Genomic DNA, 16,390 nt, shown 5'->3' with positions numbered 1-16,390 from the left:
AAATTAAAGAAATGTTGGAGCATTTCCGAGGGGAGAGGACAGGATGGGTGTTGGTTGGGCCGAAAAAATATGTCTTCCCCTATCGATTTATAGAGCAAGGCATTGGATTTTACAATTTTAAAGCCAGAGAGAGCGACACGTTTGTTATGTCCTATCCAAGATCCGGTAAATATATGCAGAACTGATAATGAGTGTATTGAGTGTATTATAATTTATATTTATAGTAATTATAATTTGTTGCGAGTTATATAATTGCATGAGTATGCTTTGCTGATACATTTCTAATGTGGCAATATATTTTATATTCAAATATTAAAGGTCAAAAGAATAAAGAAGAAAAAAAGACATATTGTAAAGATATTCAACTTACAGACATCTTTTGATTAAAAAGTTCCGTCTTCTTATCTTCTAATTAACATTCCAATATTTTCCAATCGTCTTTTTATTGATTTTTCAATTTATCGTTACTATATAATATGTGTGCTCTTAAATGTCTTTTAATTAAATTTATTCTCTTTTTTTATCTTTTCAAATTAAATATTTTGCATTTTTATAAATAAAGATAAAAAGATGAAAAATTATTTGCTTTTTGTAGGCACTACGTTAACCCAGGAACTTACTTGGTTGTTAAAAAATGATTTGGATTTTCAGACAGCCCAAAAAAAACTATTATCTGACAGATTTCCCTTTCTCGAATTTAGTCTGTTTAATCATCCGCAAGTGACTAGTGAGTTTCTTGAAATGAATAAAGGCGATTCCACGAAACAACAGTTATGCCGAGAGATTGCAAAACCTGGCTATAAAATTGTCGCTGCGATTCCACCGGCGAATCGTCGATTTATAAAAACACATTTTGCATTCAGCATGTTGCCTGGACTTTTAGACATTGGTTGCAAGATCGTTTACGTGGCTCGAAACCCTAAAGACGTTTCTGTATCCTGGTATTGTCTTAACAGAGCAATAAAAACTCAAGGATTTATTGGCGACTTTTCAACATTCTGGAACTATTTTGAAAGCGAGCTTAGTAAGTAGAATAAAATTCGCGGAAAAAATCATGATCTCTATATCACAACATAAATATTCTAGTTATTTAAATTTTTTAAATTATAGTTATATAAGGGGAGATGTCAAATTCCCTTTTTTTTCTATTTGTAAAGATAGCTGTTTGCATTTTTTTATAATTATTTTTTGTGCATGTTAACTGTGTTAATTTACACAATTTTAAGAAATGTGTACAATTTTTGTGTTTACTCCTAAATAATTTTTATGTATTATATTTTTTTGGTTAATAATATACTCGTGAAAAAAATTATCGCAACACGTAATTAATATCAAAATTTAGCATAAATTCAAATAAGCGTATCTCCGCGAAAAATTGTCGTATTTCAAAAAATTGTTTTTTGTTTCAAAGGGTAAAGTCTCTACTTTAAGGAACTTTCGTTCGATTTTGATTTTATTCTCTCCCCCTTTCTCCATCCCTTTAAAAGAAGGGATGGGTTTTTTTTTCAAAAAATTGCATAGTTTGACGAACTCTACGGAGTGTACTAAATTTTTTTCGCAAATATCATCATAACTATCGTAAAATATGGACTTTTCTCTACAAATTTAAAAAAAAATTGAATACCGTACGATTTTTTTTCGCGAAGTTACGGCGTATCAAAGTTACCTATGCATTTTTGCCTATATATTCAATTACCGCCAACATTAGCATTATCCGATAGGCACTACGGGGAAATTGCTGGTCGGATTTTGCCCATCGTGTGTGTGTGTGTTGGGGCAGGGATATATGTGTTTGTATTTAAAATTGTATATTTCTGCCTCGTCTTCGGATGACCTCTTGCAAGCGTTCACGCATATTAATGCAGGCTCTAATTGTGGCTTGCAGAATTTCGAACCATATTCGATGTAGGGCTGCTTTTAATTGCTGAAAATTGGTTGGTAGTCTTTCAAAATCATGCAGCCATCTTCCCATAAAAGGTCATCCGAAGACGAAGCAGAAATACACAATTTTAAATACGAACATATATCCCTGCTCCAACACACACACACACACACACACACACACACACACACACACACACACACACACACACGATGGGCAAAATCCGACCAGCAACTTCCCCGTAGTGCCCATCGGATAATGCTAATGTTGGCGGTAATTGAATACATAGGCAAAAATGCATAGGTAACTTTGATACGCCGTAACTTCGCGAAAAAAAATCGTACGGTATTCAATTTTTTTTTAAATTTGTAGAGAAAAGTCCATATTTTACGATAGTTATGATGATATTTGCGAAAAAAATTTAATACACTCTGTAGAGTTCGTCAAACTATGCAATTTTTTGAAAAAAAAACCCATCCCTTCTTTTAAAGGGATGGAGAAAGGGGAAGAGAATAAAATCAAAATCGAACGAAAGTTCCTTAAAGTAGAGACTTTACCCTTTGAAACAAAAAACAATTTTTTGAAATACGACAATTTTTCGCGGAGATACGCTTATTTGAATTTATGCTAAATTTTGATATTAATTACGTGTTGCGATAATTTTTTTGACGAGTGTATAATAATAATAATACTTTATATTTAACAGTTCAAGTTAAACGAAAAGAAAGTTACTCGAATATTTGAACTTTTACTCCAATATCTTTGAAAAAAATAATTAATTGATAATAGTTATTTGATGAAAAACGAATATATAAAATATATAAAGAAATATGGAATTACAAGGGGGAAAGTTTTAGGATCATATATATTTCGAGATATTAGGCAAATGAGTGAGATGAGTTAAGAATCACGAATGTATATATAAATATAAATTTCTCTATTTTCACACGCATGTATTTTACTGTATCTGATAACAAAAAAAATTGCCTCATTATTTGTTGTTTAGTTAAATAATTTTCTGTCAATGAATGTGGTGAGAATTTTTAATGTAATTTTTAATTTGTTTTTTTAGCGCCGTGGAGCCCATACTGGACGCATTTGAAAGAAGCCTGGAATTTGAAAAATCATCCTAATGTCTTGTTTTTATTTTACGAGGAAATGACGAATGTAAGCATATTTTAACTTTTTTTTAATATATACATTAAACATGCGTTTTACATATATTCTGAATCTATATTTAATATATATTATTAACTATTTACTTAAAATTTAATCTCCAACTCTTTTATACACACACATATATATATATATATATATATATATATATATATATAAGTTCAATACATAATTTATTACATTAGTTTATTTAATAAATTATTTATTGAACTTACACACACACACACACACACACACACACACATACATACATACAAGTTCAATAAATAATTTATTATACTATTTATTGACTGATTCCTCCCTTTCCTCCCGTTTCTCTGACTTTTATGCGATGCATCTACCAATCTAAAATAAAAATTGTGTTAAATATTTTCTAGGATTTTTCAAAAGCAATCAAAAAAGTAGCCAAATTCTTGGGCAAAACATACAGTAACGAGGAAATAGACAAAGTTGCAAACTTTTTATGCATCGAAAATTTTAGAAAAAATAATATGGTTAACATGTCTGAATTGAGAGCTTGTGGCATCATCGAAGAGGGCAATTTTGTGCGAAAGGGTGGCATTGGTGGATGGAAAGATGTGTTTACGAAAGAACTTAATGCCAGAGCAGATATGTGGATCCAAAAGAATCTCAAAGATACCGATCTGCGTTTCCCCATTTTTCAATAATTGAAGAATTAAACATTTAATAAATTGAAGAGATGTTGAGTGAAGTTTTATTGTTTAATAAATGCATGTATTTTTTTACGATTTATCAAAAGACTATTTTACTCAAAAAACTTTAATTAACTTATATTTTATTGACGAGTCTTTATAAATTTCATTATTTTATTACATGTATATATTTGCAAATTTGACGTATTTTTTACTTTGTTTTCATATATTTACAGATGAGTTTATTTTAAAATGTACATATATATGGAAAATATATGAGACACCTTTTTTTATTATAATTGTATAAAATATTTATTCTTCATAAGTCGCGCACATGTATAATTTAAAATAATTGAAGACAGATTTTATTTGATATGATCGCGCGTATCATTCAAATTACAAGTGAGAACCGCACATATTGAAAAATACGCGATGATGCAATTATTTTGAATCTTATGTCTAAAACGAGGAATTTAGGAATTTTTCAAATAGTAAAATTTTATTTATTCACGCGCGCGCGTGTGTTTGAAAAGAAAAACATGTGTCACAAATTTATAACTTACAAAGGTTTACTTTAGATACATGGATTTCGAAATAGATCCTTATACTACTTGCGCATTTATACTTTTTTTTTATCTCAATATACAATAGAGTCTCGTTAATGTTAGAGTCCTATGAGACGAGAAAAGCGGAAAATTTCTGGGAAAGAAAAATTCAATAATATATCCTAGCTACAAATCTTGGCGCAAAGTTGTGTACTTGCGCGCACGGAACTGTCGTCCCAGATGTGCAGGTTAGAGTATTTGCACTACGAGCAATCAAGATGCAGATCCGCAGATCTGCAGATGCAGATGCGTACACAAACATTCAGCGGATCAATTGTGTAGCAAAATTAAGGAGACTCTAGCATATAAAAGAAATTCAACAAGTCGAGTCATTAAATCAAGATTGATTCAGTTCCAGTTAGATACACTCAGAGTAATCTAATCTAGTATTAAATAATATGTATATTTCTAGTTTTTTATGACAATCCATAGAGCTTCAAAGTTCTGTCCATGCTAGTGGATGCAATGTACTGCGCGTGTTTTCCGAAACGAACGCCAGTGGCCGCCGCCGTGTGGTCGTTCAGAACTTTCAATTCCTGCCACTGCTTACAGAGATATACCCTAAAAATAATAATATACGTGTGATATGTAAGCTAGTTCAAATTAACTCGTATTATATTATATAAATGGTAATATCTCATTGCAAATTCAATCTATTATTAAAATATTCTTCAAAAAAATAAGACACATTCAATATTCATTATTAGTTAATATATGTAATTAATTCTCTCAATCATTATTATTATCATTGTAGAATAATTAGTAACATTGTCAAAAATTAAAAAATTTACCTCACGTCCGTTCCTGCTACAGCTAGATAAGTTCCGCTTTGATCGAAGCAAATGTCCTTCACTTCGTAAGATTCCTCCAACTGCAGCGTTTTAAAGTTCTTTAGTTTGCGCAAATCCCAAAGTTTGACGCACGAATCCTCCGCGGCGGTCGCCAAGTAATATCCGTTCTCGGAGAAACTAATCGCTGTGATCGGGCCGGTGTGACCCGGGAAATTTGCAACGTTAGATTGTTCTTTTAAATCCCAGATCTTGACCTGAGAATCTGCCGTACCAGTACCGAAAATTAGACCATCGGGATGAAACTGTGCCGTGGTCAACGGTTGTCCCGCTTGTCCTGCCACCTTTAAACAATTTAAGCATATCCTTTTTATATCGAGATGCATGTTTTAATTTATTTCTAGTTATGAAATTACGAAACGCTTTCTTTTTCTCTTTTTTTTTTCTTTTTTTCCGGATTTAGAGCAACCTTGCGTATAATTATATTGTACAAAGATTGTTTAAAATGTACTTTAGTCAATAATCTGCCGGTGCGTATGTCCGAGAAGGCCCAATGCTGGTCTAAAGACGAGCTTAACAGATAATCGCCAGTTGGATGTAGAGATAATCCAGTTACTGGAGCATCGTGAGCCTTCAATAACAAGGTTGTCTGACTGGTGCCAACATTCCACACGCGAATCGTAGTATCAGGTGACGCGGTCATTACTATATCTTCTTCTGGATGATAAATAACTCGTGTAACCTGTAAGTTTAATGAAAAGAAATTAATATACGTTTGAAGAAACAACGTTTGAAGTGAGATTACGTACCTTCTTTGTGTGACCTTTGAGAATTGCCACTACTTGTTCAGTATCCTTGTTGAAAACGGTAGCATTCTTGTCAGCACCACCTGTTAGAATCTTGCTAGTATCTGCACTATGAATATCAAGCGCCAAGATTCCAGGTACACTGGCAGAATGCAATCCCTGCAAATAATTATATAATATTCAATTATTAATAAAATTCTGCATGTACTTTTATTTCTATAATACCTATATTCTATAAAAATTCTTAGAATCTTGAAAGTATTATTAAGTACTATTATTAAAGCTGTGTTTATTAATGTATTTATAACATAATATTTAATATTGCCAAGTAGGTATGACAAATATGGATTGCCACTATCCTTTTTACATGAATGTAACATGTGAAAAACATGTACAATGTTTAAATATAAAGACTAGAACTATAAGAGAATTATTGACAAGGCATCAAAAATGAATTAGTCTGTCAGTCGTATCATGATCAATAAAGTGCTAATAAATAAATATTTGTGTGTCAGCCATTTATGTAGCAGTCGTGTTAATAATGAGATAATAACTGGGATAATAAATTTTTAAAGATACATTAAAAAAAGGTTCTTACAGGATGCGACGCGAGGGTCTGGAATGATCGGATACTATCCTGGGGCATCAAATCCTCTGGCACTGAGCGTCCACGTCGCTTTCGCTCCTGAGTGAGAACGGTCGCTCGCTCTTGCAGTTTCTGAATTACGTCTTCGGTGATGCCAGCTTGTTCCATTGGTTGGGCTGCTGTACCACCAGCTTCAACTGCCACAGCCTAAAAAAAAAAAATATATATATATATGTATAATTTACAACTAATTAAAAATTAATTAATCAAAAAATGCGAACGTTTGCAATTATTAATATATAAAAAGGCAGATATATAACTTTTTTTACGTTTTTTTGACATTTAAAATATAATATTTGTAGTTGTGTGTGTGTGTGTGTGTGTGTGCACGCGCGCGCGTTTGTATGTGTACTATAATATGTAATATAACGACATAAATATTTGCTAATGAAGATTATTAATATTTATAATTTAAGAAATATTTTTAGTTTATACTAAAGAATAATATCTGATAACATACAGGTTGTGGGATTGTAGCAGCCTGAACAATTCCAGCCTGCGGCTTGAGAGTGGCTAGGGCTTCTCTAGCAGCGGTGACTTCCTTTGTCAATCTAGCAATAACACGACAAGCTGCATCATGCTGATATAAGGCATGAGATAATTCCTGTCTCGCAGTCTGAAGTTGTTGTCGCAATGTAAATGAATGTAACATAACAGCATCCCATTCATCTTGCAGGTTTTTTAATATTGCTGGAATGGAAGTTGCGCTAGGTGGTTTAGGTTTGACAATTGGAGTTGCTGCAACAAACAGTAGATTTTGATAATTAGATATATAAAAGATTATTATAAACATTTAACATTAAATAATTTAAAAGTACTTTTAATATCAATAAGCTGTTCGATATTAAGTTCTTTGCCATTGATGGGATCTACTCCATTCTCGGTCACATATTTTTCCACAAGACGTCTCTCGAATATCGATCCAGAGACAGGCGATACTACTGGGTGCTCTGGCACCTCATTAGAAACTGTAAATTAAATGAATAATTTATAATAGTGTTAAACAAAAATTACTACGTTATAATTTTTGATATGTTAATTATAAGTCTCTTCCCTGAATATTAAAATAAAAATTATAAAATATAAACATGTACATTTTCATTATATATATTAATATAATTATTAATGCTAATAAAATAATATCTACAACATGATAAATTTAATTATGCTTTGTAAAATTGTTTTCTTTATAGCAAACCATTTATTATACTTTAACATTCTCATTATGTTTTCTCATTTTTATTCTATTAGTATACGCAGAAATAAAGTATTTTTAGGTTATGTTTGTCGGTACGAAATTGCGATATTTTTTAACAATAAATTTAATTTTATTGTTAATCATTAACAAGTAAACTTAAACATCATGCAAAAGAATGAAAGATAAGTTAGCTTGATTGCAAATTATCTTGCATGCTCACAAACACTCACTAGCACAAGACAGCGCCATTTTCTTCGTTACGAATGTAGCCGGTAGCCGGTATTATATATATTTGTATGATTTGTATATATGTGGTTAGGGGTTAGGCCCTACGCACAATAGAGAAAATATTAGGAATAAATATTAAATATTAGGAATAAGAATTATTTTAAAATAATAAAATCGTAAAAAACTTTGATATACAAATACAAATTCAAGTATAAAGGGCTTTTATTAGCTTATTAGGCCTTATTAGTCTTTTATATCCGAATTTGTATTTTTATATTAAAGTCTTCGATTTTATGATTTTAAAATAATTCTTATTCCTAATATTTAATATTTATTCCTAATATTTTCTCTATTGTGCGCAGGGCCTTAAGCCCCTCGCACAATGCCAGGCAATAGGCAATAATAGGAACAGGAAATAGAAAATATCCACCAATAAAAGCAGGGATTAATATCTATTCTCCCTGCTCTTATTGGTGGATATTTTCTATTCCTGTTCCTATTATTATTGCCTGTTGTCTGGCATTGTGCGAGGGGCTTTAGGGCCGGTATTCATAGTCGGTTCTTATATTTAAGACTGTCTTCTTAAGATGTGATTAACCAATCACAGAACCGTATTTGCATCTTAAGACATTACTTAAGGCCCTTGCACAATGCTAGGCGATAGCGATAGGAATAGCGATAGCGATAGAATAGCATCTATTCTCTGTTCCTATTGGTGGAATAAAAAATATTCACCAATAGGAATAGAGAAAAGGTACTATTCTATCGCTATCGCTATTCCTATCGCTATCGCCTAGCATTGTGCAAGGGGGTTTAGACGGTCTTGAAATAAGAACGGACTATGAATACCGGCCTAGGATGCGATCCCAAGGAGCGGAATTAGCGTAACGCGCCGAACGAGAACGAGAACGCAACCAATCGCACTTTTCATTATATGGTTCCAATAATGCTCGCGATTGGTTGCGATTTAAGATTCCGTTCTACGGAATCGTTCCCTAATTGCTATTTGCTTTACCCATTCTACTATTTGCTATCGCAAGAATATTCAACGAAGAAAAATACGAGACGGCTTCTGCCTTCTGCTCCGCTTCCTGTTTCCTGCTTTGAAATTGAAATTTGATAAACAACATGGCGTCTACTGTAACTGTTAGCTATTTTTTCCTACTCGTGCTAACATTCGCAATTTTCTCTGTTTTTCTCGCGAATGCCAGGAGTAGTTATTACGCGTTCGCAAGAGTCGAGGTAAATTTGAGATATTTGATGTTTATGTTAGATCGATTGTGTGATAAATGACATATATATTTATTAATACGCACTCTGCATTTATATGAGCGCATTTTTTGCGTTATAATTATATATTTTCTATAGATCGATGCATTATAATGTTAGTATTATTTGTTGTTCATTTTTCAGAGTTGTAGTGGCTGTTCACTCAACCGACTGCCGGACGTCAGACAATTTATCAATGAAGATTTGCCAAAGTAGTATCCTTTATAATACTACTATTACATCATAGCATAATTATGATTTTTATCACACTATATATATAATTAATAATATATATTGCAGATTTTTAACACCTAATAACTTTCTAATTTTCATTAAAAATTAGTTAAGTTGTCTTTTGATGTAAAAGATTACCTAACTGAAAATTAGCATATAAAAGAAAAGATAGCGAGCAAAAGACATGTGTGTTTACAAAATTTCTGTTAAATTAAATTATTTTACTTTTTTATATTGCAATGGAGGAAATTTTAGAAATGATCCTTAATATATACAGCAACAATGTGGAATTCAGACATGTGCAAGGTGCAATACCAGAGCTTGTACTGTTCAACGATTATGAAGAGGTTTAGCAATAAAAATAACATTAACTTAATATAATTAAACATAATTTAGTTATCAATTAATCTCTGAAAATATTGCAGGAAGTGGAGCGATTGGTGTTGTCTAGATTGACACGGGAAGAATGTAACGAGCTATTGGTCTCTAAAGGTTTTGTTAAAAAATCCAAAGACAATAAGGATGAGATGTAAATCTTCAAATATACGTATACTTATTGTAAGAAACGTTAGCCTAGTCACAAATAACTCTAGAAAAAGAAATTATTGTTATTTTTAATTTCAAAGCTTGTGAAATTTTTGTTTATAACTTACGTCTGTGTTACTTTATTTTACATTTAATAATTTTTAGAATATTTTTTTCGAGGGAAATACACAGAGATATTTAAAATGTGAAAAAGTCATTTTGATAATATTAAGAATAATATCGTACAAAAAGTAACAAATAATATTAGAATCTTTTGACAAATTATTTCCTTCCTTCAATTGCTATCTCCTTAGTGTACATTAATGAAGTAAGAAACGGAGAAAAAAGAATGTTAACTTTTGCTAGATGGTTGCAATCTGATAATTATACTACATTCAGGAAATAACATTTGTATATTACAGCATATTTTGTAAGCTTTTTTATTTACACTATATTTTTTATTTCTAGTAATTCTTTAAACTTTTATAAAGCTTATTATATCCCAAAGAAATTGAAATTATTATTATTATTTTTTTTTCCGAGTAATGCAATAGTAAGCATCTTTCACTAGCCTTCAACATGTGTGTATGTGTTAGGTTATTTACAAAATCAGCCTTTTTACAATGCATCGAATCTTTGGCATTGTTATATTACAGCCAGATTTTTGCAGAGACTGAATTTACAAAGAATCAGACACGTGTATAGCTCTATGTGTGTGCATGTATCTATATCCGTCTTTTAGATTTTGTTATTTAATTTCTCTACATACAATATATATATTGGAAAGATTAAATAACAATTTAAAAAGTTGATTCTCTAAAAAATCTTAATTACCTAAAGAATTATCTTAATTAAATTTCAATTATAAACTTTAGAATAATATTGTTATACAATTATGTATTATTGTAATACATTAAAGAAAAAAATTCCAAATTGTTAATAATAAACAAAATATGTACTTTTTAATACACCTTGCAATTAAAACACAATCAATCTTTATTTATCATTAATACACATACACACACACACACATACACATATGGTAATGGTAAATAAAATTATATATATATATAATTTCATATTATATATTTTTCGATTTTTTAATATTTAATAATTATATATATTTTATTCTCTCTTTTTCATTTCATATAATTTTATTTACAAAAACTAAAATTTATAATTGATCTAAATGTAAATGTATAAATGAATGATAATTGTAAATTCTCTCCTTTTATTTATCGATAATTAAAAATATGAAAGCATGGATGTAAGGTCCATGTATGAAAGAGACTGTGCAAAAACACATTTCTGTTAAAGGATTTCTCTTGTAGAATATGGTTATTTCAAACAAATATAATTCAATAATTTGCGATTCCAAGGTACCTATGAATATTGTGCAGACTTTTAACAGAAAGCAAAAATTTGAAATGAAAGCGTAAGAATCATTAAATGAAAGAACGAACAAACAATAATTAGTTCAACAATTTGTTGATGCGAGAATCCAGTTTTTATATAATGTTATATTACAATATACATATATTATTTTAACGCGTATCTTAACTCTAGATTCTAGATTATATGTATATATACACATTCTGTTCAAATCCACAGTTCCACGCAAAAGCGCGCCATAAAATTTCAACGATGTACATTAATTATTTCTTTTCTATATCCTCGCTTAAGTTATACATTGTATATGCTTTAAATATATTGGATAGCGATTTACGCGCACCTTTCTCTCTTTATATAGAAATAATATATTTATATATAATATATACATGTACGAATAGAATAAAACAAGAGTGACATTGAAATACCAGAGCTATTAAAATGGGGAGAGAAATTATTTCATATTTAGAAATACGCAAATGCCGACGAAATTTTGTAAAAAGTTTGCATGGACAAGCTGCTCATATGGACATATTTTTTTCTTCTTTTCTAGAAAGAAAATGGGGAGAAACAAATTTTAATTGGATGGTTTTTAAAAATATATATAAACTAGTTTTTTTTTTTTTTCGAAAAGTGCAGATAGAAACACCGTAACGTTACGATTATTATGGAAAACGATTTCATAAATAAGACAAATTATTACAAGTTATAGATCGATATCTTCAAATTTAGAAGCAATGTTATGCCATCAGCAGCCAGCAGATGAATATTACTGCTAACCATAAAAATACTTTAGACAAAAACTGCTCTTCCTCATATTGCGGCGTACCCCTGGGAGCTGCAAATAAATAATTTTAAATTGCCTCTAACATTACTTCATTAATTCTTACTAAAAAGTCTCACTTTAATTATTATCGAAATATTAGATCACAAAATTATTTTTCATTTATTAATTTAAATAACAATTTTTGAATTAATTTTACAAAAAAAATTATGGGAAAAATTTATACAATAAATTTGTATTACACACACGTACATACATATATGTATAAATGTACAAAAATTAATAAGAAATTAAATATTACACAAATTGAAACTAAAAATAAAATTGCAATTTATTTTATGTATGCAGTTATGCATATATTATGCATGCCTATCCATTGTGCATTATTGCATTGTCGTAATTTTATATTATGTAACTTGTGGCAAATATTACCCGCGCTTGGTCGTGCTTCTCCAAAGTTAAAAGTTGACGTGAAAAAAGCAAACGGAAAAGTGCCGATGCCGAAAGACATGTAGGAACCATCGCCGAAACCGAAGCCGGAGAAACCGACATTGGCCTCCGGCTCTGATCTTTGACCGGCTGGACGTGGTGGTACGTTGTTCCTGAAATAATCCGCGTGTTTTACTAATTAAATCTAAATTATATTATTTAACTTGACATCTCTAATTTTCCTATTATACAGGGTTATTTCAAATGATTTATCTGATTTCAAATGACTAGATTTTTGAAGCTTACAAATACATGGCGATTAGAGTGATGCTGATTAACTAGAAACTGTTCAAGTTTGATTTCTCGCCGTCAAAGTGCTCGATGTAATTTTCCTCAACTACACGAACAACATTGAGACGATAATCAAATTCTTCGCTCTAGCATATCTCTGTTGTCACCGACTCCACACAGCTGTAACAATGCGATTTTTGAAGATTGTGATACATACACAGTATCACACAGTACATGTACAATAACAGTAGCATGTACATAGCCACCCTTAACCCAATCCTGCTCTCAACAGAAAAAGTCGCACGACGTCAGATCCAGTGTTGTAACTTAGGGGACCTAGCTGTGTAGAGCACATTGTAAGATATAACTTTTTCTTTTGAGGATGCTTTAAGAAAGATGTGTATACATTGGCCACAAATTTGGATGAGCTCGAAAATCGCATTGTTACAGTTGTGAAGTCAGTGACAAAGAAATATGGGAGGAATTTGACTATTATTTTATTGCTCACATAACTAGAGAAAGTTAATATATGTATCACTATATATCACTATGTACTTGTAAACTTCAAAAATATAATCATTTGAAATCGAATGAATCATTTTGAATAACCCTATATATATATATATATTTTTAAAATGAAAAAAAATGGTACAAGATAATTTTTATATATTACTAATTGTAAGTATAATTAATATAATTTAATACTGAAATAACTAAAACTATAATAACTGATTTCTAATTTTAACAAATGGAATAAATTCTACCTCGGATCTTCATGTTTTGTGGCACCACGTCCGTATAATGGAATGACTTTGTCTTTACTTATGGCGGCTTTGCATACCGGGCAGACTTGCCTGGTGGGTCTAGTTTCCAACCATTGATGTAGACACGGCCAACTGCAAAAATTTGTTATCACTTGTATTAGTCAGATTATCATCATAGGTAACGTTTCGTTTTCCCGTGTATCGTGTTATTGGATGAATAATTACCAAAAGAGATGACCGCACATACTGACTACTGCATCTTTTGCAGTGTCCAAACAAATATTGCACTCGAACATCCTGTCATCCTTCTCTTTCTCTTCCGCGGAGCCCGCGGATCCTGACGATTTAGACGGGCCTGCTTGTTCCCTTGTTCTGCTCATTCTTCAAGTTTCCTGTAATCACACATGTTTTTTATTTCACAAATATCCTCATAATTATAGAAAAATGACAGAATAATCGTTTGATGTGTTAAATATTTATTTACATATATAATTTAAAAATAATTTACATAATTGTAACTTGTTACAAAAGAAATTTATATAGCTTGCATAATTCCTCTAGTTACACAGTTTGGAATTTATAATTTATGAAATGTACATATAACTTGCAAAAATGTGCGATACTAATGTGTCGACTAATATATGTAAAAAAAGTTATATATTGCTCTATATTGCTATAACTTTAAATTTGATTAAAATAATATGCAAATTATATACAATTTAAGTGTATTTATAATGCATGTGATAAAAATGCAAAGATTATTTTTCGCAAAATCACCAATTATTATGCAACCTTCAATTCCATTTGTTTGTACGCAAATATTTGATGCTAGAGGTACATAGAATAGATAATGTACATGTAATATGTTGCTAATGATACCAGAACGTGTAATACGTGTCGATAAGAAAAAAAATTATCGAGAGGAGAATGTTTCTCGGGTAGTATTTTCTCGGCGTTGATGAGACACAATATCAATGTATGAAAAAATTTAGATTACACTAATATACTGATATACATAACAAAATTGAAGCAGAATTATATCCAGTAGGCTTAGACCTAGTTAACCTTCCGATTTTATATTTCCGAGATAATATCAGGATAAAAGTATCGACCCAGTATCCAGTAAACACTTCTAGGCGTGAGGTGTGAGGCGTGACACATGACACATGCAGTCATGCATAAAATATCATTCGATGTTAAAAAAATTCAAGTCATTCATCATATTTCATTAAACATGTGATTAGATGATAAAATTAATAATATATAATCGGCATGTACAAACATTTATTTTGTACAATCTTTCTAGCTTTTGAAAAATGACTAAATATTAATTTCATGATATCGAATTAATTTGATGTGCGATGATCGGGACGATCCTTAAAAGAATTAATGAACGCTCCTATCGTACTGAACTTGTCAAAGATCGAAAATAAATAAATGTTACGACACACAACCCACACACGCATCACACGCATCTTACCACGTCATCTTGTTTGTAACACTCACTAAGCGCATGATTACATTTATGCATTATTACATTTAACATTTTTATCGACAATAATTTAGTCATTGCCCTATTTTCTATATTTTTTCTAAGTATTATTTACTATCATTTTTATTTCAACAATAAATCTACCGAAAAATAATCATGACAATTCCTTTCTTCTTATCTATATAACCTCACTACGTCATATTATTGCGCGCATATATACACTTGTCCAATTTTCATAGATGTACGCCAATTCACTCGTTAGCCTGTTTCACCTGTTTTATCAATCTCTTAAACTCTTTCTAATCTCTAAATTACCTGTTTCAGTAGTTTTGTAATTTGTTAGATATCTAAATATTAACGCACACATCACACACACACCTGTACAACATATCATATACACTCCCAAAATATAACTATCTTTGTCTCTCTTTGCATATAATACTACGTTATTCTTATCACACGTATTTCATATCTACTCGATTCTACGCTTACATATTATCCAATCTTTAATTTCCTCCAACACATATATATATATATTATTCAAATCTCTCTCTCCTTCTCTATCTCTCTCTCTCTCATCATGCGCGCGCGCAACACGCACACAGACACTTTTTCACTTTCACTTCACTTTTTTAACTAATACTTTATATTCTAACTCTAACTGATTATATTTCTCTAAACTTTTTATATATTTTATCCCACGATATTATGTATATAATTGTTTTTTCTCTTTCCCTTCTAATTCTCTCTCTTCTTCTCCTTTGCACTCTCTTTCTCCTTCATCTATATATATCTCATCTATACGTGATATACGTCATAACGTCATTCCCTGCTTATCATCCATTCGCACATTTACACATCATCCAATATCCAATTCTTAATTTTCCTAACCAAACATAATCCCTTTCTATTTCTATCATTATTTATTAATTTATATATCTTTATATTTTGTGATAAATTTTATATATATTTTATCTTTTTCCCTTTCCCTTTCACAACTATATACAACATGCTGGATGAAAACAGCATCACTCACTTTCTGCCAGGAGGAGGGCGGGCTTGGCCCTCTCGCGCGATGAAACCGTGATCCTTCGTCTATTACGAACTATGAACTGGTGGAAATAGAGTATAAAGTATCACAAAATCCGTTTTTTCGAACGATTGAATAGCGATGATCTGCAAGAACAGCGCGTTACGTGCGTGCTAGACGCATAATTCCACGAACAGGATG

General features: G+C 30.9%; 4 protein-coding genes across 11 annotated transcripts; 2 read left to right on the top strand and 2 right to left on the bottom strand.

The window, feature by feature from the left end:
• The first annotated feature begins 37 nt into the window (after positions 1-37).
• On the top strand, positions 38-3,918 carry LOC145940389 (sulfotransferase 1C4). 2 transcript variants are annotated; one of them, XM_083045485.1, is made up of 4 exons: positions 38-165; positions 652-1,024; positions 2,955-3,049; positions 3,436-3,918. In XM_083045485.1, exons 2-4 carry the CDS (start codon positions 742-744, stop codon positions 3,724-3,726), a joined length of 669 nt encoding a protein of 222 aa, XP_082901611.1. In that variant the 5' UTR covers positions 38-165; positions 652-741; the 3' UTR covers positions 3,727-3,918. The 2 variants fall into 2 exon arrangements, with proteins under 2 accessions (XP_082901611.1, XP_082901612.1); XM_083045486.1 differs by lacking the exon at positions 38-165 and having other exon boundaries at positions 595-727; positions 864-1,024.
• Positions 3,919-4,136: 218 nt separating this feature from the next.
• Positions 4,137-8,055, bottom strand: Prp19 (pre-mRNA processing factor 19). Its single transcript, XM_083045484.1, has 8 exons — positions 7,985-8,055; positions 7,375-7,524; positions 7,017-7,294; positions 6,509-6,703; positions 5,914-6,069; positions 5,616-5,846; positions 5,108-5,448; positions 4,137-4,877 (listed from the first exon to the last, which is right to left on the bottom strand). Exons 1-8 carry the CDS (start codon positions 8,001-8,003, stop codon positions 4,733-4,735), a joined length of 1,515 nt encoding a protein of 504 aa, XP_082901610.1. The 5' UTR covers positions 8,004-8,055; the 3' UTR covers positions 4,137-4,732.
• Positions 8,056-8,863: 808 nt separating this feature from the next.
• On the top strand, positions 8,864-10,434 carry LOC145941258 (selenoprotein M-like). The gene is made up of 4 exons (XM_083047277.1): positions 8,864-9,224; positions 9,396-9,466; positions 9,763-9,832; positions 9,911-10,434. Exons 1-4 carry the CDS (start codon positions 9,111-9,113, stop codon positions 10,016-10,018), a joined length of 363 nt encoding a protein of 120 aa, XP_082903403.1. The 5' UTR covers positions 8,864-9,110; the 3' UTR covers positions 10,019-10,434.
• Positions 10,435-11,494: 1,060 nt separating this feature from the next.
• Positions 11,495-16,335, bottom strand: LOC145941257 (E3 ubiquitin-protein ligase RNF185). Of its 7 annotated transcripts, XM_083047271.1 has the most exons (6): positions 16,196-16,335; positions 13,893-14,059; positions 13,668-13,799; positions 12,616-12,785; positions 12,103-12,237; positions 11,495-11,948 (listed from the first exon to the last, which is right to left on the bottom strand). In XM_083047271.1, the coding sequence occupies exons 2-5, from the start codon at positions 14,045-14,047 to the stop codon at positions 12,140-12,142; spliced, it is 555 nt and encodes a 184-aa protein (XP_082903397.1). In that variant the 5' UTR covers positions 14,048-14,059; positions 16,196-16,335; the 3' UTR covers positions 11,495-11,948; positions 12,103-12,139. The 7 variants fall into 7 exon arrangements, with proteins under 7 accessions (XP_082903397.1, XP_082903395.1, XP_082903401.1 ...); XM_083047269.1 differs by having other exon boundaries at positions 11,495-12,237; XM_083047275.1 differs by lacking the exon at positions 16,196-16,335 and adding an exon at positions 15,652-15,959 and having other exon boundaries at positions 11,495-12,237.
• Positions 16,336-16,390: the final 55 nt, after the last annotated feature.

The sequence above is a fragment of the Prenolepis imparis genome, unplaced genomic scaffold (assembly GCF_030444845.1).
Source record: "Prenolepis imparis isolate NDT839.2.m4 unplaced genomic scaffold, iyPreImpa1.0 SCAF_9, whole genome shotgun sequence".
In the NCBI taxonomy this organism is placed as follows: domain Eukaryota; kingdom Metazoa; phylum Arthropoda; class Insecta; order Hymenoptera; family Formicidae; genus Prenolepis; species Prenolepis imparis.
The sequence above is the reverse complement of the archived record's forward strand: the minus strand, read 5'-3'. Positions and strand labels throughout refer to the sequence as shown.

Excerpts from the sequence above, each read along its gene's own strand:
- Prp19 (XM_083045484.1), bottom strand. Across the intron at positions 7,295-7,374 it reads ACAGCTTATTGATATTAAAA|CAACTCCAATTGTCAAACCT; the intron begins GTACTTTTAAAT and ends TGTTTGTTGCAG. Across the intron at positions 6,704-7,016 it reads CTGCTACAATCCCACAACCT|GCTGTGGCAGTTGAAGCTGG; the intron begins GTATGTTATCAG and ends TTTTTTTTTTAG.
- LOC145941258 (XM_083047277.1), top strand. The coding sequence starts at position 9,111 with ATGGCGTCTACTGTAACTGTTAGCTATTTTTTCCTACTCGTGCTAACA. Across the intron at positions 9,467-9,762 it reads AATGAAGATTTGCCAAAGTA|CAACAATGTGGAATTCAGAC; the intron begins GTATCCTTTATA and ends TAATATATACAG. Across the intron at positions 9,833-9,910 it reads TGTTCAACGATTATGAAGAG|GAAGTGGAGCGATTGGTGTT; the intron begins GTTTAGCAATAA and ends AAAATATTGCAG.
- LOC145940389 (XM_083045485.1), top strand. The coding sequence starts at position 742 with ATGAATAAAGGCGATTCCACGAAACAACAGTTATGCCGAGAGATTGCA. Across the intron at positions 1,025-2,954 it reads CTATTTTGAAAGCGAGCTTA|CGCCGTGGAGCCCATACTGG; the intron begins GTAAGTAGAATA and ends TTGTTTTTTTAG. Across the intron at positions 3,050-3,435 it reads TTTACGAGGAAATGACGAAT|GATTTTTCAAAAGCAATCAA; the intron begins GTAAGCATATTT and ends AATATTTTCTAG.
- LOC145941257 (XM_083047269.1), bottom strand. The coding sequence starts at position 14,047 with ATGAGCAGAACAAGGGAACAAGCAGGCCCGTCTAAATCGTCAGGATCC. Across the intron at positions 13,800-13,892 it reads ATGTGCGGTCATCTCTTTTG|TTGGCCGTGTCTACATCAAT; the intron begins GTAATTATTCAT and ends AAATTTTTGCAG. Across the intron at positions 12,786-13,667 it reads ACAAAACATGAAGATCCGAG|GAACAACGTACCACCACGTC; the intron begins GTAGAATTTATT and ends GGATTATTTCAG.